The sequence below is a fragment of the Epinephelus lanceolatus genome, chromosome 5 (assembly GCF_041903045.1).
Source record: "Epinephelus lanceolatus isolate andai-2023 chromosome 5, ASM4190304v1, whole genome shotgun sequence".
NCBI classification, from domain to species: domain Eukaryota; kingdom Metazoa; phylum Chordata; class Actinopteri; order Perciformes; family Serranidae; genus Epinephelus; species Epinephelus lanceolatus.
In genome coordinates, this window is record NC_135738.1 from 38,333,568 (window position 1) to 38,360,565 (window position 26,998).

At 40.4% G+C, this 26,998-nt stretch overlaps 1 protein-coding gene across 1 annotated transcript in view; it reads right to left on the reverse strand.

Moving 5' to 3' along the window:
- Window positions 1-397: 397 nt before the first annotated feature.
- necab2 (N-terminal EF-hand calcium binding protein 2) overlaps window positions 398-26,998 on the reverse strand; it is a 187,416-nt gene continuing 160,815 nt past the window's right edge. Inside the window, exons 10-13 of the mRNA XM_033635106.2 lie at window positions 16,967-17,079; window positions 4,633-4,710; window positions 3,717-3,808; window positions 398-1,686 (exon numbers count right to left, since the gene is read on the reverse strand). Of these exons, the coding sequence (XP_033490997.1) occupies window positions 1,658-1,686; window positions 3,717-3,808; window positions 4,633-4,710; window positions 16,967-17,079 (312 nt within the window). The 3' untranslated portion in view covers window positions 398-1,657. The remainder of the gene's footprint in view (window positions 1,687-3,716; window positions 3,809-4,632; window positions 4,711-16,966; window positions 17,080-26,998) is intronic.

The following is a 26,998-nucleotide window of genomic DNA, read 5'->3' on the forward strand; positions in this document are numbered from 1 at the left end:
ATAAGTAGAATATAATACTCATTTTGTTACTTTGCATCCTTTTGCCATGCAGGAATGCCTTCTTTTGTCATAGCCTATTTCTGGACATTTTTCAGCTTTATTGCCCAGGTTAAAACAGATGATAGAAAAGTAATCAAAAAGTAATTACATGTAGTAAGTTACGTTACTTTGATGAAGTAACTAAAGATGTTACATTATTTATTACATTAAGCACCAATACCGCTTGTTAATGTAATCGCACGGTGATACATTGGTCAACTAGGCCATCTGTCAATGCTTGTTCTCTTTGAGATAATAAAATTGTTTTATGTTTTTTTAATCAAAAGATGTAATATGTTTCAGGCCTATATATGCCTTCCTTATAACACTTGGAGTCCTTCTTACCTTCAAAAAGTAATTTTTCTTTTCCAAAAACGGGTTTACAAAAGAGAGGCTGTGTTCAGGCTAATATTACAGCCACCTCTCAGAATCTAACAATGGTAAATCTGTCTTCAGGTCCTTCTGGAACCTTCTGTCCTTCTCTCAAATTGACATATGTGGCATGTATAGATAATGTATGAGGAAATGTTTTATTAAGTTATTGAGCTAGTGGCTCGAGCTAGCTTTTGTCCATGTCAGAACACATTTTGTACATATTCATTCTAAAAACTCATTGGCTGCTTGCAAGGCCTTCATGGTTTTCAACATAATATTTTTTTAAACAACCCAAACTTCGTCACTTAGCGACTCAAAACAGTAGGTTTGACAGCTAGCCAGGGAGCTAGCTAACCTTCAAGCTAAATTCAAAGCATTCAGTTTTCCTGAGATTGCAAGCTAATCTGGCAACTAACTCTGTATAGTCCTCCTTTACTCAACATGTCGATGTGAGTTCAGAATGGCTGATGTGAGAATAATGTCCATGGCTTTTGGTCGATTATAAAATGAACAAAAATATAATTATTATAATACTGTGTATGGGAGCAAATGTGGAATGAGCACCTACTGTGAAATAACAGTTAACTAGATGAGCTACCTGTGGTCAACCATAACAGCCAGTGGTGTAGTGGAAGGTATACGCAGGTATATGGGGTATACCCATACCCACCTTTTTCTGGCTATTTACAGTACACTCACCTATCAGCCAAAAGCCACTGGAATCTATTGTAAAGTATACCCACTTCCTCCTTGGTAACCTACCCATCTACCTAGTATTACACCCACCTCATCAACTACCACTACACCGCTGCTAATGGGAGTGAAAAAAAGCCACATCCCCAAATGCACTACCCCATAACAGTAACTGCTACATGAAAAACTCAACGTCAGGGTCCTTGCTACATGACAAACTCCACCTTACAGTGGCTCAAAGCTACTTGAAACATGAACATGACAATCCAATATCTTGAGCCAGCAAACTACTATGGTGAGATGCAAACGCATTAGTAATCTCACATTGTAAAATGCACTGTTTGTTCAATTTTCACTGCAGTTGACACCATTCATTTGCACTGTGTAAACATGTACTTACAAAAAGAGTTGAGGAATGTGAGGGTTGAAAGAGGAGGGGGTTTGAGAGGGGGAGGGTGAGAGCGGGTGAAACGCAAGGGCGGGACGGGGGGGTTCAAAGGGAGGTGGGGAGTGTCCAGGAGTCGTGGCGTGTAGTTGAATATCTTCATGCTCAGTCCCTGTTCACACTGCACCAGGCAGCTGCAAATAGAAAGAGAGGGATGACAAGTGAGAAAAAGAGGTTTGAAAGAAAATGAGGCCCAGAGGGGAGTACAGACAGAAAGATGTGCAAGGGAATGAGAGGAAACAGATTGAATGGAGATGAGGAGAAATTTGGCAAGGAAGAAAGTAGTCAGAGAGTGAGAGAGAAGAGAGCGGGGTGAGCAGAGATGGATTTAAAAAACGAGAGTTAGACAAGAAAAAAGTACAAATGGCAGTCTGCCAGGCATCACCTCAAGTCACTGACAGCCTATGCCTCAGAGCGTGGATGCATGCCAGTGTCAGTGGTTTTAAATGCTGCCGGGTTGCTTTAATTGTTCAGAATGCCTCTGAGCTTTGACTAATTACACAGCCAGCCTTACTGACTTAACACTAATCAGTTTCTCAGGATTATGAGGAGAGTGTATTATCATTCAGTTCTGCACTGTATTTGTGTATTTTTACACCATTTCCTTATTTTCTGTTCATTACTGACTTACGTCTATTTGGTTTTATTGTTCTTTAATCAGTGCTGAATTGATTTATCACCTATAACTTTGGTAACTGGTTGATAATCTTAAATCTTTTTAACACAAGACACCATCTTGGGTTTCAGAAACACAGTTTTCTGATATCTTACAAACTAAACAATGAATAAATTAATCTAAAAATTAATCAAGATACTTTTATACTTTAAGTTAAAGTTATGTTGTTATGCAGTTATGGCAGAACCCACAGATGGTTATTAGTCCTTCAGACCCTGAAGGTACATTTGTTTTTCACTGCCATCTACCTGTAACTGTAATACTGTACAATTTATCCTACTGTTCTCTGTGGAAATGAATAACAAATTATCAGAACTTCATTGAGCCATTATATGTCATTTGACAACTTGCAAAATCAAGCATAGGTAGTGGAACAGACCAATGACTGTATATAAAGATGAACGGCATGACAGTTCCCCAAAAGTGAAGCCAAAACATCTTGATCGCCCTCTGGTGGCTGGCTGCAGTATAGGTCATAAAGCCCGCCCCCTCCACGTTTGCAGACAGAAAATGGGCCAGACTAAAAGATCAAAGTACACGTCTAATACATTTTTCCCTAGAGATAATTTCTTTCATTTTAGGCAGTTCCTACCGCACTGCTGTATGTTGTCATAATTTTTCTGACGAGAACATTAGAGCGAGAGACAACGAAAAACCAAAAGCTGTCCGCAGTACAAAAACAAAGACAAAAAAGAAAAAGAAAAAAGAAAAAGAAAAGGACAATGACAAAATTTGCAAATTCGCATGTTCCATTTTCTTTTATCGTTTGTTTTTTTTTAGGTTTTTTATAATTGTTGTTTACTCGATAATAAGTTGGTTACTTGTGTTGATAACTCATTAGCTCTGATTATTAGTATTTTTTATTTTTATTTTTATTATTTAATATCACAGGGGAGGGAGTGGCACCAGGGGAAGCTTGCTTTGGGCACAAAATGTGCTAGGTCCTGTTTTAAAAAGGTTTTAATCAGGTTTTTAATGCTATAAAAAGAGGACTGATGTCATGATTGACAGCTGTGTGTGCCAATCTATGTGCTTGCATTCAGGGTGTATGGGCGGGAACTTATACCAGGCTCCACTTCGCAAATACTACAGTGCAGACTCTGGCTCCAAATAAGGTCACCAACGCAAGATGGCAGCGCCTGTATCTGGGATGTTTTGGCTTCATTTTTGAACAGTGAGAGGATGTTGAGATGCATCCTCCATCTTTATAAACAGTCTATGAAAACAGACCAAATCTTGCGTTTAGTTCCTTGAGTGAATCAGTCTCCAAAAACACTGAATCTTACTCGTACACACTCATGATGCAACCTCCAAATGCCCATGTGTTTTGTTTTGTTTTTCAAACACAGACTCAGATTTGACTTTTTTTTTCAGGCACATTCCCATGACAAGTAAATCTTAGTATCGCAAATCATAGCTGCTCCTTTGATTGATGATAAAAAATAAAGTTCAGCCTACTGTTTGACTCTGTAGTATTTCAGCACTGACCTGGCACGGCTACAGAGGACACAGCCTCTGGCTGGCACAGTGTATCCACCTTCACATGCTGAAAGGCTTTGTTGGGAGCCGACTGGAGGTGCCTGGAATCAGAGGGGAGCGTGAGAGAGCACACACACACATAGCTAAAAAACATAACACATATGTCCACGAGCATTCAGATGTGCGCAGTCACTCAAGCACACATGGCCTCAAACCGCTTAGCATGGCCCTTAGCCTTTACTGTAAGAGTTGAAATATTAATGGCAGCAGGATGCTGTGAGCAGTGGAGCAAAAACTCCGATCAGCAGGCAGCTACATCAGCAACCTCTCCTCCTGCCCAGCACCAGCACCATCACTAAATCATGATGACCTGACGTAACTCAAGTGCTTCAGCAACTCTGGAGTGAGCCAATGTCTGAAGAATGCTAATTAAAAGTGGATGGAGGAATTTTTCCAACAGGCTCATGACAGTAATGGAGGAAAAGTGAGCACTCTCTTTATTTGGCAATCACCAATCAATGAAAACAATGGCAGGAAGAAATGGCATGCTCAGCTCCAAAAAATCTTTCAGAGGAGCCAGAGTGCTGACTTGCAGTTATTTTCAGAAACAAAATGAATGTCCATGCTCAGTAACGACTTTTAATACTTTTAAGGTGGATCAGCATTAGTTATGAAACATTTTGCAGCAATGAGCCATTTCAACATTTACACTTTAATTCTGCCTGTTGCTCATTTTTCGTATGACAGCAAGACGGCTACTTTGACTGCATTCATGCTTTTTTACAAGTTTGTTCACACAAGTCACAGAAAATCAAAAAAGCTCTAAATACTGGCCTGAGTGACAGATATTAACCAGGGGTTTAGACTTAAGACTGACATATAATTATTTTTAAGTACATAAAGCCACATGTGGTTAAAAACTCACCTCTTCCACTCCTCCTCTCCATCCCAGAACTCGTAGACGACAAAGGATAAACCGTCTGGCAGACGCACCGCAGTCACACTGGAGCAAAGACAGAGGAGAATGGTAATGAGTGGATAATAGAGGAGGGAAGGTGGCATGCAAAGTGACGGGTGAGGAAGTGAGAGTTATGACAGAATGGTAAGTGGATCAAGGAGGGGGGAGGGGTGTGAAGAAGAGATGTAGATATACAGTAGGTTGATGGCATAAGTGATGGTAGAAGAGAAACAAGACAGATAAGACATGGCAGAAGAGAAAGGTGGAGCAAAGAGTAAAAGAGAAGAAAGATAGAGGATGGAGAGGATATATCATGGTTCACATTAAAGACATAATTAAAATGAAAAAGAAACACACAGTTTGGATTTCAGAAAAAAAATCAAGGTGACTCATTTCCTCATCCCGCACAATAATGATACCACAGCACTTAACACCGTGATGTGGCCTTGAAGATTGCATCCCATCTGTAAAAATGAAACTCGCAATAATACAATGGAACAACATGTGACCAGGTCAGTGTAGATGAGGGAATCTGGATGTTATTGGCCAATTCTATAAGGCACATTAAAGGGTACGTTTTGCTGTAATGAACAAGGGCTCCATATTGCCTCCCGAAGCATTTATGTGTTGAAATATGGGTTCAACAAGCTGCTAAAAGTAATCCACAGGGGATCATTGTCCTTTTCTCCTTAATAGCATCATTCAGTTTTCCCAATAACTGCTGCATTCAAGGGCTGCAGGCTTAAACTGGAACCACTGTCATGTTGGAACAATCTTAACTCATTGAGAAAGTGTGTTGTCGGAAATGTTAATTTGACAAAAAAAACATAACCTAAAAAGGACTACGGCTTGTCAGTAACAATATTTTGATTTCAGGTGGCAGAAAAATGTCACGTAAAGAAGCGTTACACAATATTCAGAGCATTAATATAGCAGCAAACAACTATTTGCTACGTAAAGATACAATGGGACCTGAATAGACTAGACACACTCCCTCTGTGTGTATTGTAATCCAAGCTTCCCTGTTTGTTGTTGTGAAAGACGGTTTGGCCGCATGTGCATATTAGTGCGTGTGAATCCTGTGTGTGTATCCCACTGGTTAGCTAATCGCTGCCGATCTGCACTCTGCTCATACGGCAGTTTATACTAATATTGGGACAGTGTCATCATGGAAGCTTAGCACCCACCCTCTGGTACTCCCCAAGGGGCAACCCCTGGTTCTCAAAAATGAAGCCAGCACAAAAGTACCAAAAACTGCAATTCCTCAAACAACCATTTATATAACTAACTGATTTCCATCTTGTTAAGACTTAAAGTTATGCATAAATAAGGGAGGGTCACTTTAAGTGACAGGCTGTCTGCTGTTAGTGTCCTAGGTGGAAAAACCAAGATGGTGAAGACCAAAAAGCCAAACTCGAGGCTTTAAAACCAATGGGTGACATCATGGTAGCTACGTCCCTTATTTTTACAATCTATGGTTCTCCCCCAGGTTAACACTGTCAGCACTGTTGCCGTTGTTAACACTGTTCTATTTGCTGGCTCAGCAACCTCCATGTTGAGAGCCGTGTGCAGACAGTTTCTGAAGTATAGATACGCACTGAATATTGTACAGAGCTCTTTTAAGAGTTAAGCTGCTTTCACACACAACCGCAGTAACTCGCCACCAACAGTCAACAGTTGGGTGGTATGAAGTGGTTGCCGCTCACGTGAACGTGATTTTGCTCTCCCATGCAGAGTTCAATGTGTTGGCAGAAAGAAGACAAGATAGAGAAGTTTTTAACATTGGTGATGAGTGTAAATGAGTGGAGTCAGCTGTCAGTCAGTGCTGGAGCAGAGAGGGGGAGGGTGGCCCCGCTCGGTACTGTAAGTGAGTATGTGTGTGTTAAGTGTGTGTTTTTTCGCCACTGACCGGTTCAGATCACCAGTGCTATCTCTGTAAATAGCATACTAGCCTTTCCCTTACCTCTGGGCTGTGTGATGTCACAAGCTTTGCTCCACTGTGTCTGTAGCTCTCTCTACCCGTGGGACAGCCGTTTTCTTGAGGAAGAGGTGTTTCGGGATTGGATGTCTTCTCTTCTTCGGCTGGCAGTAGTCATCTTGGGAGAAGTGAGCACTGCAGACCCAATGGTCTGCAAGGCGCAGTGTCTGGAGAGGAGTGTTAGCATCCATTTGTAGCACGACTAGCCACAACTTCAGCATCTCGCCGTCCGACAAAGGCAGCCTGTGAAAGCTGTACGGGGTGTTGTGCGACATCCTGTTCTTGTGTTCGGGAAAAAGGCCCGTTTATTTGAGCACTCCAAAAACTCCGGTAACACTCCAGGGGGTAGCACGTAAAAGACTCCATCCTCTGACTCTTCTAGCGTAACACACACTTCACACACACATACTCATTTACTGTACCAAGCGGGGACGCCCTCCCCCTCTCTGCTCCAACACTGACTGACAGCTGACTCCACTCATACCACACTCACCACTGCCCCAGGGCCGCTACAATATGCTATCTACAGAGATAGCACTGGCGATCTGAACTGGTCAGTGGCGAAAAAAAGCACTTTTATATGGGACGCATTTGCCCCCATTACCGTTTTAGCTCGTTTTGCGCCTCAATACTGAACCAATTTTAGAACGAGTGGTACCCATGAATCATACGCACACATATACATGGGGAAATAGAGCCCAGGTTGAAAAATACCGAAGTTGTCCTTTAAACCACCAGCAGCCTATGTTACTGACTGTACCTAATTCTCACCCTGACTGAAACAAAGATTGGGGTCTGATGACTTTCAGCCACTCAGTCATTTAGTTTAGGTGATCACATGTCCACTGTACTGTCTCATTCCAGTCTCATTTACAGTTGAGTAAAAATCTCAATCATGGTGTCTTATGAAGCATTCAGCATTCAACATTAGGAATATTTTCTATGTGATGATGTCTTCACATCAGTTTAAACATTTGATACAAGATCCCCATGAGCTACTAACACTCTATAAATCAGTGTAAGACAATGTCCTGAATGAGTGTTTAACAAAACCCAGTGGCCTCTAATTTAGTGCCAGTAAAATTTGAATAGCACCAAAGCACTGCGATTCCATTTTCATCAGACTCAGGTCCATTACATGCATCGCCCCTGTTTGGTAATTGTCCAGCTCTAACTGCTTTGCGGTGAATGGAGTGGAGCAGCTGAGGCTTTGGTTATGCAGATCAGTCAGAGCACTGCAATTTTGGTACTTGTTTCAACATGAAATTACACTCGCATTTATGCCAGCTCTTATCACAAACACTATTTTCATTGTAATTTTCAAAGCAATTTTCATGGTGCAATCACAGTTTTGCCTCTTTCGCACTGCAATACATTTTTTATCTGGTACAAGTTTATGCCCAGGTACAGGGCCTGGAGTGTTTTTCTACACAGCAGATTGGTATACTACTCCACCGAGAGTGGATACGGTGAAAGCAGGTGCATTGTAACAGGCATCCTGAGCAACATCAAAGATCTCAGGATTAATCAAAGTAATATTTTCTGTCTTGGCAACAGGGATATAAAGTCCAGCCCAGGCTATTACTCACACTATTTGCAGTAGTGGCAGTACAGTAATTTATTGTATTAAAGTGCGTAAATGTACACACACATGACCAACTGAATACAACATCTTTAATCACTTAATAAGATTTTAGCCAACAGACAGTAATAATGGGAAAATATTTTAGTGATATTACTGTGTTAAATAACTTCACATCATTACTGAGTGAACTGATTTTTATCCTTACAGAATTAAAATATGTGCTGTATATCAATATTTGTGATTTGCAGCTTCAGCCTTGGCTCTCCTACTGGCACATTAAACTATCTGCTGCTTTAAGATAGATAGATAGATATTTATTTATTCGTCCTTATGGAAACTTGTTCTGCGCCATACAGTACATCTGATACAGTTACTAGGCAAAAGGGACTAGACAAAAGAAAGACAGCTTACTACTAGACAAGACAGGATAGACAACAGTTTCTGCCCCCCAACCCACCTTCTCCCCCAAGACCAGGACAAAAGACACAGACCCCTCTACACATCATAAGTAGAATGGTAAAGTGCATTTACCAAGAGCGGGAAGAGCTGATGTGATTGGCAATTGCACTTACCAATTTCAAAAACATGGATCCTTTTCAGATCTGTATTTAAAGCAACTTTGAGGAGGAATCTAAACCATAATCTGTCACATGTACTATGAAGTACCAAAGTGTTCAATATAATGGAATTAATAACCACAGGAAAACTAGAATTAATGCCTCAGGGTTGTGTGCATCCATGCACCAGTCAAGTTGCAATTAGTTTCCATCCATGTCTGGAAAAACAACCGCATTCCACTAATTTCTAAGTAGTTCATTGTTGAGTCTAAGTGGACATCTGTGCCAATTTTGAAAAAAAAAAAAAAATCTCTTAAGGCGTTCTTGAGATATTGCATTGATGCGAATGTGACAAATGAAAGGACAATCAACAAAACCAAAAACATAATGCCTCCAGTCACAGCTATCGCCAGCATGGAGGCATAAAGACGTGCTCCTAACGAGTTAATAGTTTATTATGTTCTCTCTTTCATTATGCCATTTCCCAAGTGACAATTTTATTTCCTGTCATGACTGAGTTCATAATGACACTTCTTTTTGACAACAGAGGGGTCCGCCATTTCAGCTTTTAACCAATTACATCCCCTCAAATCCCCCAACAAACTCTCAATATCTTACATTTAACACACAAGCCCCTCATAGGTGTCTCTCAGGTTAGACAACTTGTAGAAAGCTTCTGGTTGCATGGCAACCGCCTCACAAGTCTCATAGGAATTTCGTTCTGCCATCAATGCTAGTGCTGTTTCTCAAAGTTAGCAATTACTGTGGGCAACTCTGCAGTTTAATGTGGCTTTGTGTGGCACTTTTTATATATATATATATATATATATATATATATATATATATATATATATATATTTAATATTAAACACTTTGGTGCTCCATTCAACTTATCATGATGAATGAAATGTGAAGTGCTCTGTTCATGCAAAATGTTGAGGTGCTTCTTGATATTCAGTGCCTCTGGACAGATGACTATGACTAAACAACATGTTTAATACCAATACTTTGCCATTTCTTGTATTTTCTGCAGTCTGAAGCCTGGATTTGATCACTCAGCCTGAGCAGTGTATGTTCGCTCTAAAAAGTAGTTCTTCCTTGAGCCTGAGGAGGGCACTGGGGGGACAGGCTGCTACTATCTGGATCCTGTGGAATAACTTGTGTGAGCCCTGCCGGAGGATATGATTAAGTGTTTGTGCATGTAATCACACTTTCGCCCGTAAAGATAATAAGCAGGGAAGGCAGAGACTAAATAAACTGTATATATTACAGTTAGTCCGTGCAAGATTAAAAGAGGAGAGAGACGAGGAGAGGTACGCAGTGATACAAAAGAGAGAAAGAAGGAGACAACACACAGGAGAGAAAACGTCTATCCGAGGGTAATGAGCAGGCTTCCTCTATCAACAAAGCTTCCTCTCCCTCATACATTATTAACTTCAACTACCTATAAGAAATGTGCTGCCAACACACTACTGCACTACTACATTTACTGATAAAGTAGGACAGTAACATGTGTACCAACAAGCCAGTGAAAAAGCCAATGTTAAAAACAAGCAAAAAACCAACGGCATCAATTGAGTGTGTGACTTACTGGAGTAAGGCTATTTAGCTGTTCAGAGCCAGACCTTGAAAACCCTTGAAAGTTTTGGAATCACAGCACATGGTGTTTGAAAATGGATGGATGACAAAAGTTACTGGCTGTAAAATACAGTATCCAAATTCAGCAGTATGCCCAAACTCTCCACTTACGCTTAAAACACATCAAGCAGCAGGGAGGGCAGTGCGCTGCAATAATTACATTTTACTGCAGCCAGGAGGCATGTTCATGTTTTAGACAGGATGATGTTTTTGGTAACATAGGTCAAAATGTCACAGGAATCACAGGATGCACAGTTCGCAGCCAAAAGTTAAACTAGCCCCAACTTGTAGTTTGACCGCACATTGCTGCAGAATCAAACAACTGCAGCTCGCTGAGCTCAGAGCAGGCCCCACTTTGCCGCTGCTTGGTATGTTTTCGACATTACTGAGCAAAACTTAATTTTCATTTGTAATGTAACATCTTTAAAATCAATGATTCCATGATTTCCTCCGCTAAAAACTAATCTGTCTTGTTTTAACTTCATGTTCAGCACAACATTTTAAAGTAACAAAACAAGACTGAGATTCTATAGCTAGGCTAGGAGCTAACATGAATAAATGCTAAAATACATGCAAATATTTAGCAGGTATACTGTTTATCAGGTTCACCATTGCAGTTTAGTGTGTTGACATGTTAACATTTAGCTGTAGTTACAGTTGATGCTGACAGGAATGTCATTAGTTTTGCAAATATTTGGTTGTTAAGTATTGGAAAAATTATAATTGTGGTTATGTGGATACTGAGAGTGTCCTGATTCATGTTTAAACTTTTAAGTTATCTCTGGTTTTAAAAAATTACTGCTGTGTCAATATACTGATCACTGTGTACTCAGACTGTTTCCTGTTTACATCCAACACAGTCTTTAGAAATTTACAAAATGGACACAACCTCTTGACAACGCATTATGTGGTAGTGGGCACCAGGGATTGCGTTAACTGGATATTCTCGGTCATTGACCGGTTTTTTACAACAATGACTGGAAAATCTGAAGGCCGTAGGTCATTTGACCGGTTGCAATTACCACCCCTGCCCACTTGGTGGCGGAGTGCACAGTCAGTGGTGTGGCTGCCGTTTTCACACTGCAGAGAAAAAGTCATTCATCTGCTTCATGTAGCATTGTTGACATAACGGCCTGGACACACCAGATGCGTTAGTGCCGCAGAAGTCCTGTGAGTATACTCGCAGGCGCCTGACTGTCCACACAGGCAGCGCATTTCTCCTGTGCTCTCCGCGCCAGTTAAACATCAACTCCACTCGTCTGTTCCCGTCAGTACTCGTTTTTTCACTTCAACAGGTCATTTTAAACATGGGTAAGTCCATATTTTAATCGTTTTTTATAACATAATAAGTTAATGACCATTTGTCATTGCATGTCCATGTATTGAGCGTGTTGGATTAACACTGACTGAATAGGGCATATTGTTCTGACCATTTTATTTATGTAGTCTGTAGGCTCGGTGACACAAAATTAAAATTGCAATGAAGTGATTAGGGTATTGAAAAATGTGTTCGATTATGCATTGTTGTGTTATTTTAAATTATAAACATGGTATTCCCTCACGTTCCTCAGTGCATGCTGTTGTTATTTTATTTTGAAAATTGGCCGGATTCTCTCGTCTTTTCTGTGTCCGACTTCCTGTTTGGTAGGATCCGCTCTATCCAGCTTGACAGAAGCGCTCGCGGCTCGCGTGTAGACCAGACGCCGAACTGAAGCGCTGTGGTGCGTGGATGTCTGTTCATCTTTTCGTTCATGTCCTTATTAATGCACACTTTATAACTTGCTTGTTGGATTTATTAAAAACGAACGAATGAAAACTAAATGTCTTTGAATATCTTTATTATCATTTAAAAACGAAAATTTAAATGACCGGTTAAAATAGATTATGACTGGATTTTTACGACCCTGTCGGTCAAAATGACCAGCGACGAAAAAGTCTAGCACAACCTCTGGTGGGCACAAAATGTGTTTCAGTCAGGAGTACATATTATATTTGGTGGTATGGCTCTGTTCTGGGGCCTCTCTGCATTCCTAGGCGCCTACGTGGAAAGCCTTAAGTCAGAGAAAGCAAACCTCCCTGCCCTTCCATGTGCAAATGAGGAAAGTCTGAGGCAGAGAAAGCAAACATCCCTGCCCTTCCATGCGTGGAGAGCAGTAGCAAAGACCCCCGATGGAGAGAGCAGAGCAAGCATCAGAAATGACAAACAGAAATGACATTGTCAGTCAGACATAACATGAAAAGGAGGAGCTGGGGTGGAGGCAGGTTGCAAAGTGGCTTGCAGACGAAGCAGCAACAGTAAGCAGGCCAAAGCAGTTTCAATAAGGCACCCAAAATGAAATTTGCCAATTGGTTGCATAGAGAGGAATCATGTGACATATCAACTGACTCCCTTCCATCAGTCAGCTGCTCCATTAGTTGATTGGGCTGCTTGAGATCAGCTGATGTGGCTGGGATGTGAGCTGAGCTTGACATCGTGCCCTGCCTGAACTAACGCTGTGCTTAATTAATATTTCATGCTAGCAACACGAAAAGAATATCAATGCAAAATCTACTACATGCGGTTGCCGTTTTAACCACGTCATTAATGTGGTTAACTTTGTGAAACAGTTGCAATTGTATAAGGGTTAGGGAAAGAAAAACATTTTGTTAAGTTTAGAGAGTTGGTTGAAATAACTACATACCGGACATAAGTGACGACAACTTATGTACTTTGCGTAGTTACATAAAGTACCTACATAAAGTACTTTGCGTAGTTATGTAAAGTCTGTAAAATCACCTAACTACTTTGACTTTTGGTTTCACACGACTTTACTGTGTGTCGACCACAACAAAAGATCCTCACTGACTTTGCGTTGTCATTGTTTTCATGTTGTCTGCACTTAATTTCAGCAGATTTCATGCCTTACTGCCTATCACCACATAATGCATTGTCAAGAGTTCATGTCCATTTCAGGTATTTCTATGAGACTGGACTGTTACATCACTGACACAAAGTACAGACATACAAGCAAACAATTTGGCAAAAGGCAATGCTGGAACAGCTTTTATAATAGAGGTAAACATGCTTGAGAAAGAGTGCTGGGATCAGCATTAAGGAGACAGTTGAACTTTCACATCAGCAAAATAATTTTTTATAGAATAGTTTCCAAGGTCAGGACGTGCAGTTTGAAATTTAATGCCATGGCTCACTACAGGGTTTTGATTGTGTGTGACCAACTTTTCCATTATATTGCGAGCCTGAGGCACTACAGCACTTCATAACCAAAAAGATAAATAACAGCTTGCTCTGACTCTAAAACCTTTAGCCTGTTCTACTTACCATCATCTTCTATCCAGATGACTTTAGGACATTATTTGCTCCCTCCCCACAGACACCATGTTATTACAAGATATGCTGCCACTATTCTGCTGGGAGGTCGCAAAATGTGGTGAACTAAATTGGAATGAGGTGGGTGTATTCTGAAAACACTCATCATTAGACCTTGCTCTCATGGTCCTTGCCCAATCAGAAAGCCATTGCATGTATTCACCCCACTTTGGTCAATATTTATAGAGGCACTTCTGGCAGCAGTTACAGATCTCCGCAGCATGGTGCTGCCACCTCCAGGACTCATGGTGTGGGTGGAATGTTTCTATGTAGTGTTTGGATTACACCAAACTGTTTGGAATGATTGCCAAAAAAAAGCTCAGTTTTGGACCAGATGCTCCAGCCCAGATAAAATGTAAGTGCCTCAAGTCACCACAAGTAAGGCACCTGGCCAGCAGTTCTACAATATTGTCCCCTGTCTCACCCTTTGGAGCACATACAAGCCTTGTGGTGGGCTCCCTCATGCCTCACACAGAGTTCTTGAGGATGTCCTGCTCCGAGCTAATTCTTTTTATTCTTATTTTCCCGAATTACCTTTTTGTACTTGGAATGATATTCACTGTATTTGTATGTGTTCATCACCTCATATGTACTTAGTTATCCTGTCAGCTGAGACCATTCACACCTGTCTGTTATGCATCTCCAACTGACCACTTGTGTTCAGATTTTGTCACTGTCTACATCACTAATGCTAAAAGACCAAAGGGTCTCGGGGACAATTATTATATCCACAATCTTGATAGCTGCTCGCTAACATGCTTGCTGGTTAACTTAGCAGTTGTGCTGGTACAGCTGGAGATATTGCTGTCAGCTGTTCAACATGCGTCCTTCCACACGGCAAAATGGTCATGGGCAATCATGCAATACTTCAATTGACAGCGTAGTCCTTGTCGGAATGCATCGGGACACATTAGCATTTACAATAAAAAAGATGTGTGATCAAATGCATCCCAGACCACCTCAGCGAGTAGTTTGAGTGATCAGATCACAATGTGTCTTGGTGGTCGTCTGCACTTGTATTTAGAGCCGTCCACTTATGTTTGGATCACCCAGATGCAATACCAGGTATAAACAGGGCTTGTAGTTTTAAACTGATTGTAGCAGATACAGGCTGTATTTAGGCTAATATACTTTTCTATCTTGATAAAACAAATCCTCTCCACCCAACTTGTTATACAAGTCCTAAAATCAATTGGCTGCACCACTGATGAGTCATCACTGATGACTTAGATGTGTCACAGTTAGGGAGTGAACACTTGATGAATAATTTATTTTGTGTTTTCTGCTTAATTTAGATCTATTTATAGAGATTTATTTTATGTTTGACATTAAAGAGTATTTTCCATCTAAACACTGTTAGAAAACCCCAGTTACATCAGCGATGATACAGTGTGGTAAAACAATAAACTATGAAAGAGTCCAGGATGGATTCAATGCTTTTGAAAGGCAGTGTAGTTAGATATGTACTCAGTCCCTCTAGGATGTCGCAGGCTGCTTTTGGGATTGTTGAGGCCTGAAATGCCTGATTCCGTGGCAGCTTTTCTGGCTTGTCTTTCTAGGTTTTTTTGTGATGCATGTTGTGATGTTTATAGGTATTTTTAAAATAAAAAATTGCAGGAGCGAGTGAAAATTGCAAGATTAGCTGTGATGCTGTCCCAGATCTTATCATTATGAGCATGTTGAGGCTGTTCAATGCAGCACTATAGGACTGTCTCTGTTCTCCACCTGCTCTTTTTGGCCGGTTAGCATGAGCTGTCACTGCACAATGTGATTTCATCCCTATGCGTTATATTGTGCCGCTTAGGCAGAAGCCACAAAGCAGCTGCTAACATCTGACACCATGCCTTTGACATCACACCGACACCAAGACTCATTAACCCTGTTAATAACCATTGGGTAACGTTAGTCAACTGATGTAAACAGTTAGCCCTGTCACTGACTATGTGTATCACTTTGTCTCAGGCACAGAGCTCTAGTCCTACAGCAGCAGTCTCATGCAAAACAGAGAGAGGGGGGCTGAGTGAATCAACTCTGTCCCTCTGAACTCCATTGAGCATTTTAGCATCTTTTAGCTAACTGTTTTGGTTTTACTGCCCAAACTTGACTGTTTTTGTCCAGTCTTACCACTGTCATGGTCATTTCCAGACACAAACAGCTGTTTAAGTGACAGAGCCCTAATAAACCCCTAATAAAGAGACAGATATTTCCTTCAGGAGTTGGTGGAGACCAAAACACAGCTAAAAGGAGAGTGGATAGCGGACTCAGTATTCATTAGGTGGCCAGAGACACAACTTGAAATGAATGTTAGTGTTGTCTTGTGTCCGCTGGGTGTGTGAAAAGTCTGTCTGCTAACATATTAGCTTAAAAGATGTTTCTACTTGCCCCAAGTGGACAAAAAAACTCAGTTAATGTTGGTTAAACATTTTTTGGCAGACATAATGAGGTTTATACATCTTAAATTACTCCACAAGTATTAAATTTATTGTGCAAATACACTATGCATTCTGTTCAACATGGAGATGTCAGACCTTATACCTCTGACTCTGCCCCTCTTGTACACCTTTTATCCAAAGATACAGACTGCAGTAACTAGTGGGAGAAACTGTAATACAAATAGAAGAAATGCAGCAAAGCAAGAACCTTGAAGTCTTGCCAAGAGCATATACAGAATATGACTCTGGACTATGCATACAGCATATTGAGTCTGGGATTTAGAAAAATCTCTCTAGATATCAGGTTTCACAGCACCCTGAGGCTCCGAGTGGGAGTCACAGGAGGTTTATAATAGGCACAGTATGTGTATAGAAGACTATATTACGGGTACAATATTATACGCATTGGGTATGCGGCATGATATTAGTATTATACTAATCCAAACCACCTGGGATTTAAGAAGTTTTCCTTCAGATTTTGGAAAGATAATGATAAAATACCCACTCAAAGCTTCACTGAAAAATTTTTTTGTGTGTGTGAGCATGAACACCAAAGAATACTGACACAATTCACAACCAGAAGAGAGAATATTTGAGGTAGTACTTAATAAAGTGAGAACAGTGAGGTCCTGACACTGAAAATGGAGCACATTAAATATTAAAAATGATTAGGGTTATGGTGCTGTACTCTGCTGCTGCAGCAGCAGTGCAGTTGTGAAAATGTGGAGCAGCAGTCAGACTTACTGAAAGCAGTCTCTCTGAGTGGAGACATTTTTCAGGTACTGCTTCAGAGCCTCGCAAAACTCGCCGAGCTTCTTCTGGGAAACCACCATCTCTTGACGAATCAGCAGCAAGGACTGCAGAGGAAGACAGAGACAGAGAGGTCAATTTTGTGCTGACATTTTTATATTAGTGTAAGCCACTGCATTTGTTACAAGCCGACAGATATAAACATATATAAGGTTCTGCATGAAACTGTGAAGCTTTACTTGGTATTTCTCATTTTTTAAGTGTCGAGCTTCAAGTCAACATCAATCTTGGAAGCCCATCGGCTATCGTCTGATGACGATAAGCCTCTGGTGGCAATGACCAATATTTCAGGAGATCTGGTGTAGCAAGCGGAGGTCTTGGCCAAGATTTCCTCTTTCATGCACCAGTCATTTTGGCTAATGTCTCTAAACAGATATTTACAAATGAATGCAGATAAATAAGTAAGGAAAGCTGATACAAATCATGGTCAGACATAGCCAATGGGTTCCGAGATTGCTCAGAGTATTACTCAGACTACAAACAGACTACACATGGAAACGAGATGCCTCCGATACCAGAATTTTATACTGTTTCCTACAGACTCTGTATGCATATGCATATATCTGTTTGTAGAGATTAAGTCACAATTGACTTCTCCAATAATTAACATAGACCTGGATCTTTCCCAAACCAAAACCAAGTGTTTTGAGTTGCCAACACATAATTACATAAATATTACCACTAGGAGTGGATACTGTAGGGCAGGCAATAAAATGGCAGTATCTGAGTTTGCACATGCAAAGGTATCAAAAATGTCATCCAGGCAGCATATTGTAAATTTATTAAAGCGGCATTGTTTATTCAATACAAAGTCTTGGGCTACACTGACTTTAAACAGTTGTCTGATTTTGTCGTAGGGATGGCAATGTTAGTCTGGTGGTCCAGACTAAAATATCTCAACAATTATTGAATGGATTGCTATAGTACCAACATTAATGGGCCCCAAAAGATGAATGCTAATGACTTTGTTGATCCCTTGACTTTTGGCACCACAATTATACTGACATTTCGAGGCTGAAATCTTGATTGCTCCCTGGTGGTGGGCTGCAGGACAGGTCATAAACCCCGCCCCCCCAAATGGGAAAAGGGCCAAAATAAAGATTTAAAGTACATGTCAAATACATTTTTGCTACAGATTCTGTCAACTTTAGATAGTTCTTACCATGCTGGTGTATGTTCAAGTGTTAATTTTTCTGAAATGTTTGGTTTTAATTAGTTAATCAGTGTGCGCACTATCAATGGCGCTGCTTGTGATTGGTCAGACTGGTCTATGGGCAGGAACTCCACACTGCTGAGATTGTTACTGCATAGACTCCGGCTCCAAATGAAGTCACCAGTGCAAGATGGCAGTGGCCATATGTGGGATATATTGGCTTCATTTTTGTTCACTGGGGATGAGTGGAGACACGTGGCTAAGTAAGATTGTGATAATATGATAGCATCTGCTGTAACAAGGTCTTTGTGATACAACTGCAAATCCTTTATTCATCTGTTCATTAAGTGTTATACATCTCCTACAGCTAGCAATTTCTTTGATGCTGAAATGCAATGAGAGGGCATGAGGCAGTGTCCTTCCACAGTCCCTGTTTCCTACAGGTAAAAGCAACATCTTCATAATCTCACACAGGCTATAGAAATGTTCTGATGGATGCTTGGGAACCTAACAGTCTAAGACACAAAAGATAAATCTTTAACATCTCCAGTGACCTTTGTGTGTTTGTGCGTGTGACGGAAATTGAACAGATCTGTTGTTGCAACATTTCTGTGTTTGATCTTAACTTTCTGTACAGAACAATAGCTCCCTTCCCAGTGGGCCTGTATGTAACAGAAGCTTTAGTGTGTGGAAGGTAAGCGTATCTGCATGCGTGCGGACGTGGTTGAAGTGGTGCTGTACAATTAGAGCCCAGAGGATCATTTGCAGTTATTTGTATAAATCCCATTAATAACAAGAAGAACCAAAGAAGTGCTGCTACATTTGTTTTGATCAGATGAGATTAGCTGCTATCTTCTGCTTTTTATGTGCAGTCCTTACTGTAGCTCACTACAGTACAATTAAAAATGCATCCACTATGACCTAGATAACTCCAGCAGTGTCTCACTGAGACTTCACAACACACATTCACACACTCTCATATACACACACACTCAAATATCACATGCACACGCATACTCTTGCACATACACACAGGCAGTGTAAAAAAAAAAAAGCTATCCTTAGATAATCTTATTATTTGATATGAATTTATTATGTCCAATGCTTTCCTGCAGCTGACTTTTAACGGCTAGAAGTGAGCTAAAACAGTGAAACCACGAGCCACCTCTGTTATAAACGTGGACCATAGAACTTTTATCTACATTTGGTTGTCAGACTTGAGAGGTCTTAGTGAAGAACAAGGGGTTAGAAGGTCTGAAGTTCAAAGTGAAAGCCATACTATGCAGGGTTTAAGAGAACTCCACAAAATCATAAATTGAATTCTAAAATGAATGAGTTGCCATCTCTGCTTGGACTGGAGAAATAGCCTATGTTCTCTACGTCTACTGTTTGTTAGAAGTCTTGCTGTTGCATTCTGCACCATTTGTGGACAGGCAACCACTGCATCAGTAAGACAAGTAACAATGAATTGCAGTAGTCTGGGCGAGCAGAAATGACGGTGTTACTAAATTGTTCTACAATAGCCTGTATATGTATATTACATGCATCACTATGCAGAGGCCATTTAAAAATAAATAAATTCTTAACACTAAATTAGGCATACAACTGGGTGTCATCTGCGTAACAATGGCATGGTAGCGTTTAAGTGACTTATATAATGACCAAGGGGTATCAGATGAAAAATGGAATAAAATGGGACCAAAAACTGAGCCTTGTGGAACTCCACATGACATGAGAGTTAGGGAAGTAACTATTTACTCATCAATTTGACATGAAATTGGCTTATCTTCCTCCCGTCTTGCTTCATTTATACCTCAACTATCCCTTTCTACCTAACACGAATCCTCTTCCAGCTCTTCTATCCTCACTCCCACCCTTCTCCTCCTTCTCCTTCTCCTCCTCCTCCCTGTGCTCCTCTCTCTGTCCTCATTCTGGGTATCCTTTAGAATACAGATGTGATTAAATTCTATTTATCTGTATGGAAATCACTGCTGCTCTCTCTCTCTGGTTACCCTGTTGGTAACCCCTGTTGGCTACTGTTTTTTCCACACTGTCTGGTTCTGTGTTAATCTTTCACTCCTTGTCCCTGAGAAATATTAGAGATATCTTAAGATAGGGTTAGACTGCAGAGGAATTGTTGCTGCAATTATCAGGACAGATAGTACATATCAGACTATGCAGCTGTTGTGTCACTTGAAATAGCTTGTTGTAAAACATCCTAATAAGAGAACTCTCGATATTTAGCAGCGGCAGCTCTTGCAGCTTGTGCAACATGCACGCTCTAAGTATTCAACACATCTGCATCCACTTGTGTGTGAGTGTGCCTCTGTCACTTTGATTGTCTGTTTTATTGGCATGTAATGACTATTTATCTCTTGACATCACTGTTTATCCGCTGCCATTAACTTAAATTGGTGTCATGAGGCAACAGCATTACTGCAACATTAAGCTACAAGAATTAACACCTGGTTGTTTGTCCAGAAGATACATGTTGTATGTGTGTGATGTAATTTATGAGGCAATGACTGCGTGTGTGAAGCACCCATAAAAGTGATAGAACCTGACAGGCTTATGACCGCTGTACAGACTACCTCAAGACATGAACACACACACACAACACACAAACATCCTACCAACTCAATTAGAAACACTACATTGCCCAGCAGCCTCTGCTAATCTAATCACTACCACTCCATTAACCATCCTGCCTCCCTGACCGAATCTGTATGATAACATCTGCTCCCCTCTGACACTGTGGCCCCGCAGAGCTGATAATTCAGTAGCCTCTAACTTTCCGGCTCTGTTTGCACCGCGCCGCTAACCTCTCATAATGGTCAGCATCAAAGGTAAATCCATGAAGGTAATAGACCCTTTTCTTGTGGCCTAGTGCTTTTGTCCCTAAAGTTCAGAAACTAAAAGTAACAGTCCAGGAAAACTGCATATATCATTAATGTCTTTGGTCTGACAGCCTGAGAACACAACTAGGCAGCCAAAAAAGAAACAACTAATCAGATGAGTGTAAAAACAACAACAAAAAGCTTAAGACTAAAACCTGAAAAAATCTAATCTATCTAATGTGCTAATAGCACAACCAAAAGTACACATAAACAAGATTAGATATTGGTATTACAAGGTTTTCATGCACTGAAAGGATCAATTTAACATTTTTGGAAATACACTTATTTGCTTTCTTAACAACATGATGTACTCTCATGTCTGTTTGCTAAATAAGAAAATGTAGACAGGAGAAGGTTAGCTTATCATGTCTTAGCATAAAGACCAATGACTCTGTACTAGGTTGGACAATGCATCTCCACGTTTCCACGCTGTACAAAAATAAAGCCAAAATATGGCGGATATGGCCATTAACATCTTGCACTGGGGATGTCATTTGGAGCCAGTGTCTGCGCAGTGGTGATCTGTATGGTATTAAGTTCTGACAGCTGTCAGTCATGACATCAAACCCCCATTTTACAGCATCAAAGATCTAATTAAAACCAAACATCAGAAAAATGAACACCTAAACGTACATCAGCATGGTAAGAGCTGTGCAAAATGACAGAAGCCATCTTTGGGAAAAATGTATGTGTTGTGTACTTTGAGGTTTTAATTTGGCCCAAGTTCCATCCACTAAGTTTATGGCCTATACTGCAGCTAGCCACCAGGAGGCAATGAAGATGTTTTGAAGTTTTGGCTTTACTGGGGTGCTGTCATGTCATCCATCTTTACAATCTGTGATCAAGACTGAAATGCAGGAGCAGGTTGCTGGGAAACAAGCATAAACTACTGGAAGTTGCTCAGGGCCAATAGTTACATAAAAAAACAGTTACACATACACATAACTTTTTGTTTTCAAACTTCAGATTTTGTACAAATGTTCATTAGTGAGTGTTAGAGGTGCTGATGGTGCTGGTAGGTGGATTTTGTTACCTTTAGACAGAGCCAGGATGGCTAGTGCGTGCCCTATTTCCAGTCATGTATAGTCAAGCAAACCGTCTGCTGTCTAAGCTTAACTAACTGTCTCCTGCTAAGCTAAGCTGAGCTAAAATGTTGATCTCCTCTGTGTACATGTGGTCAGAAATAGTAGTAGTAAAAAAAAAAAATTAAAAAAAAAAGTAATCAGTTGATTTGGGTTAGTTTGGGGTACTGATGTTTTACATGAGGTAGAGTTTGCTTGGGGTTGTAACCTGGGTTTTGGAAATACTGAGGTCATTAGGCTGTATTCCTCCTGAGCATCCTCCTGTACCGTCTAGCCATCTAGTTCACCACTTTTAAACCTTATGCGTGTCTAACTGTGGAATATAAACTCACAAATTCCCAGAAAATTTACATAAGGCATCTAACTGATGCCTTAATTTATTGTATGAAATCCTTTCAGCAAATGTTTTTAATTTGCTGAATTGGATTGAGACATTAGTTATACAGAATTTTTGTCTTTCATTATGTCACTTCTGCAAAGTGTTTGCTAATTTCCTAAAGTAAAATGTCAGACAGCATTTTGCATTTTGTTTCTAACATTTGAGTATGTGGAAGTCATATCATGGCTTCTCAGAAACAGGAACTTATTCGATGCACTTAACCTTGTACTGCAACAAGAAGAAGAGTGAGAGGGACTTAACAGGTATATTAAACCTATCGTGGTCTTTTTCTTTTAAACTGTCCATCATTACTTGTAATACCTCTGCTGGCATTGTGCAATGAGTAGTAATTGCTTTGAGGGGGAGAAGGAAGTGATTCCTTCTAAAGGGAATTACATAATATGTTATTATCTTACAGTAAAAACCCAACAATAGTCATTTCTGTCATTTACAGAAGAGTGAAATTAATGTGTCTCTCCCAAAGCCAAGGGCAAACCTCACTGATGACAATGAGGATTTTAATCAATGCAGATATTAAATTTGAGTGTTGAGGTCAGTGAAGTAGTACTGCCATCTTTACTATAAGTACAAATGCTTTCCGATAGTTGGACTAAATTGCTCTACCCTAGACAATGATATAATTTAGATGTACACAAGTCCTTGGATATTGTGAGTTTGATCAGCAGACTCAGACTACAATTAAATTCATTAAAATAAATGCCATTATAACAGCTTAGTACAAATCACACACACCATTTTTGCAAAATCAATATAGTGGTTGTAAGTAGTTTTTGATTTTGTTGCCTCAGTAATTTTAAGGACAATGTCAGGTCTGATAGTCAAGTTAAGTTTCAAGTCTTCGTTCTGTTACTTTAAGTCTGACTCAAGTCCTAGTTCCATGTCAGGCCTATAGCTCTGGGGTTTGGTGGAAAGGATTAAAATCAAAATCATTTGCCCATAGTAGGTTGAAACAAAACAAAGTGTGAACCCCTTCCCTGATCGTGCCAAATTTAAGAAATGATAGATTAAACAGATATAGGCAAGATATGTAGAGTAACAGTGGTGGGGACATGTTTAAAATACAGTTAAATTAATTGAAACTTGATGATATTAAAAAGTGTGTATGCTATTTCCCCTGGAGTCCCACCAGTTTTTAATATACAAAGACTACTGGCAGAGATCTGCAGCTCATTACTTTATATTGTTAACTGAGCTTTCAATATATATGATACAATGGATGTGCTCTGCCTGTGTCTGCTCAGTATGTGCATGAATGTGTGTTGTGTCAGCAAGAACATATATAATGGTGCTTCTTCTTGTACCTGTGAAGCTGGAAAAGGTTTGCATACAGTGTGTGTGTGTGTGTGTGTTTATGGGACACTATTGACTCTACGAAGTCTATTTGATTGGACAAACGACTGACTATCACCATGTCATAAAGATTCATGGAGCCTACTTTATAGTCTTGTATAAATATAATGATTTCTGTCTTCTTTCTCCTGGGCTCCATCAGCATTCTTCAACCCAATCTTAAAAAGGAGATTTTCTGTTGTTGCTGCCAACTAGAGTTGAATCCTGTCAGCATTTTCACATCATATTTTTAGCTTCACAGATAATCTCACTGAAGGATATAGTCATAAGCATGGTGCTTACTAATACTGATTTTTTTCATTAGTTATAATTCTTTACCTAAAAATACATCACACAGACACTAAAGATGCTTAAAGCCACAGTGTGTAGGAATTTCTCCCATCTAACGCTGAAATCATATATTGTATTCATACAGATGGCGCACTCTAGCGCCTCACTGTTTCAAACACGTATTGCAACAACTGTAGCCGCTGTGTACCAAAAAGCTATGATAACATTGATGAAACCATGTCATCCGATACTACATGGAATATTCATTCAGGCTCCTACACAGACACACGCAACACGAGTTGACAAACCCCCTCCTCACCATGCTGGCTGTGTTTACAACGTAGGACTGTTGGGGCGGCTGTAAATTGAAACAAACCAATCACGTCTTGTCCTTTGACAACTGACAAGTGGCTCAACCTCACACACCTCATCCCTCTCCTCGCATTACTGTGCCGCTAACAGCTGTTAGTGGCCAGCGGCACTACTGCCGCTTAACAAAGTCCCACTCTTTGAGCATAATGCATCACGGGAGACGGAATCCTCGTCGCCAAGAAAGTGCAAAAGGGAATCAAAAAGGCAGCGTGACCGGCGAATTAAAAAAATAAGGGTCAGCATTGGGGTTGCCTTTCCCAGGTGGAGAGAGCTGCTGAAGGAGAAAGATAATACAATCACAGGCCAGCGCTAACAGCGGCTAACAGCGGCTAACAGTTAACAGCGGCGCAGTGATGCGAGGAGAGGGATGAGGCTGTTAGTGACTGGCTGCTAACAGCGGCTAACAGCGGCTAACAGCCAACAGCGGCGCTGGCCTGTGATTGCATTACCATTCTCCCTCAGCAGCTCTCTCTACCTGGGAAAGGCTACCCCGATGTGGGCCTTCTTTTTTTAATTCGCCGGTCACGCTGCCTTTTCTATTCCCTTTTGCGCTTTCTTGGCGACAAGGATTCCGTCTCCCATGATGCTGCATATGCATGATCCTGCATTATGTTCAAAGAGTGGGACTTTGTTTCAAATTTGCCAGGGTAGTAGCGAAGCGCCTCTTGCTCCTCTCCTTCGGCTCCTCAGTCACGCAGTGCTGGCCTGGCTCTCAAAGAAAACGCAGAAGGCGGTGCTGTATGTCCCTTGCTGGCGGGTGTATTCTCAAGATGGCGAAACGTAATGGAACCCCACAGACGACTTACCCGCACAATGTACAAACAAATCCGAAATTCTCCTTTTACGAGAATAAGTCAGATTATTGGTGGAGGTAATAGTACACCAGTGATGACATATTTATGAATGCAGACATCAATTTTTGCCAATAAACAACTGAAAATGTTACACAATGTCCCTTTAAACTTTTCAGATATTTCATTATAATTTTAACGGAACTGGAAAAGGTCTTAGATGCTTCCTTATTGAAGGCAAGGAATAAAATGTATTATATTGAAGGAAAGATGTGCATCTTTAAACTGAATGAAATTTTTAGCGCAAGTTCAAGCAGGAAGACAACTGTCAACTGCCAATTTTATCAACACAGTGAGACTCCGCCTCTATTGTCAAGTGATTTCACTGGATTTGTCCATTGGTCATCTCAGCTAAAGAATATTTAAACCGGTGTCAAGGCTCCATCTACAGCTCCCCAGGGGGATCTCTGATTGGCTATATATATATATATATATTTAACTAAAGGGCTACTTTAGCTGATACTTGTATCATCATAATGTGGTATGTGTAAATGAACTAAGGTAAACTTCTCTCCATCTGCTCGAAGAGTTTTGCTGGCCCGAACTATAGATTGTACATCTGCATTAGGACTCAAAGAGTATAGAAGTGGATCAAGAGAGAGAGAAACCTGCCCCTCTCTCTCTCCATCACACCGGTCTCAGTCTCAGACCAAACTCAGATGAAACTGTAAAACTAGGCGCTGCTGATAAAATATATACTGTTACTATTACTGTGCTGCCTATTTCTCTAGTTAAATGTTTTCAGAAACATACTTTAGTGTACTGTTTAGCAGTTTTACAAGAGTTTTAAGAGTTTTAAACAGGAAGTGGGTGCCAATTTGTGTTGTGAAAACGGAAGCTGAAAAAACTCTGGCTGGCTAAAAAATTGGTAAAACTAAGCAATACTGATCAAAAATAAACCAAGATTCTGTTACTGCAATGCCTAGTTTTTGTCTAAAATGTTTTTAGAAACATATTTTGGCTTACTGTTTCACTAAAATAGGAAATTGTTTGTTACCAGCAGGATTGGAAACTCATCTTCCATCATCTGTAAGAGTTAGCGTTTATTAGTTGGGTGCAGTGCAGTGCATTCTGGTAGTTGTAGACATACCTCTTGTGCAAAAGCAAATGCCACAGCCCTTTTCCTCTGTTTTCTCTGGTCATATAGCACCAATTTCAAAAGTATTTGTTTTTTCTACTGCATAGACAGCTCAGTTTTAGGCCATTTCTCCAGCAGTAAAATATTTCTTTAACTGACAGGGTCATGAGCAAGGTTTTATCTAATAAAGCCTCTGCATTCCTGTTGACTTGTCACTTTTCCAATTAAACTAAAAATAAAATCAAGTGTTGTGTGCTCAATTGTTGGAGCACAGCAGCCAGTGATTTGCCAGGGACACATTTAGCTTTTTTGCTCATCATTAATATCCACCACAGTTTTTACAGTGTGTGTACAATGTTTGTGTGTTTGTAGCATAAAATGGCTTTCAATGGCACTGTGATGGTTTCAGTGCCAGTAATAATTTAATACAGTCTATGTATCTGTGTCTCACGCAGAGTCATTTTTGACACAACCTCTGGGGGGCGCCTAAGTCAGAAATTTCACACACTCAGT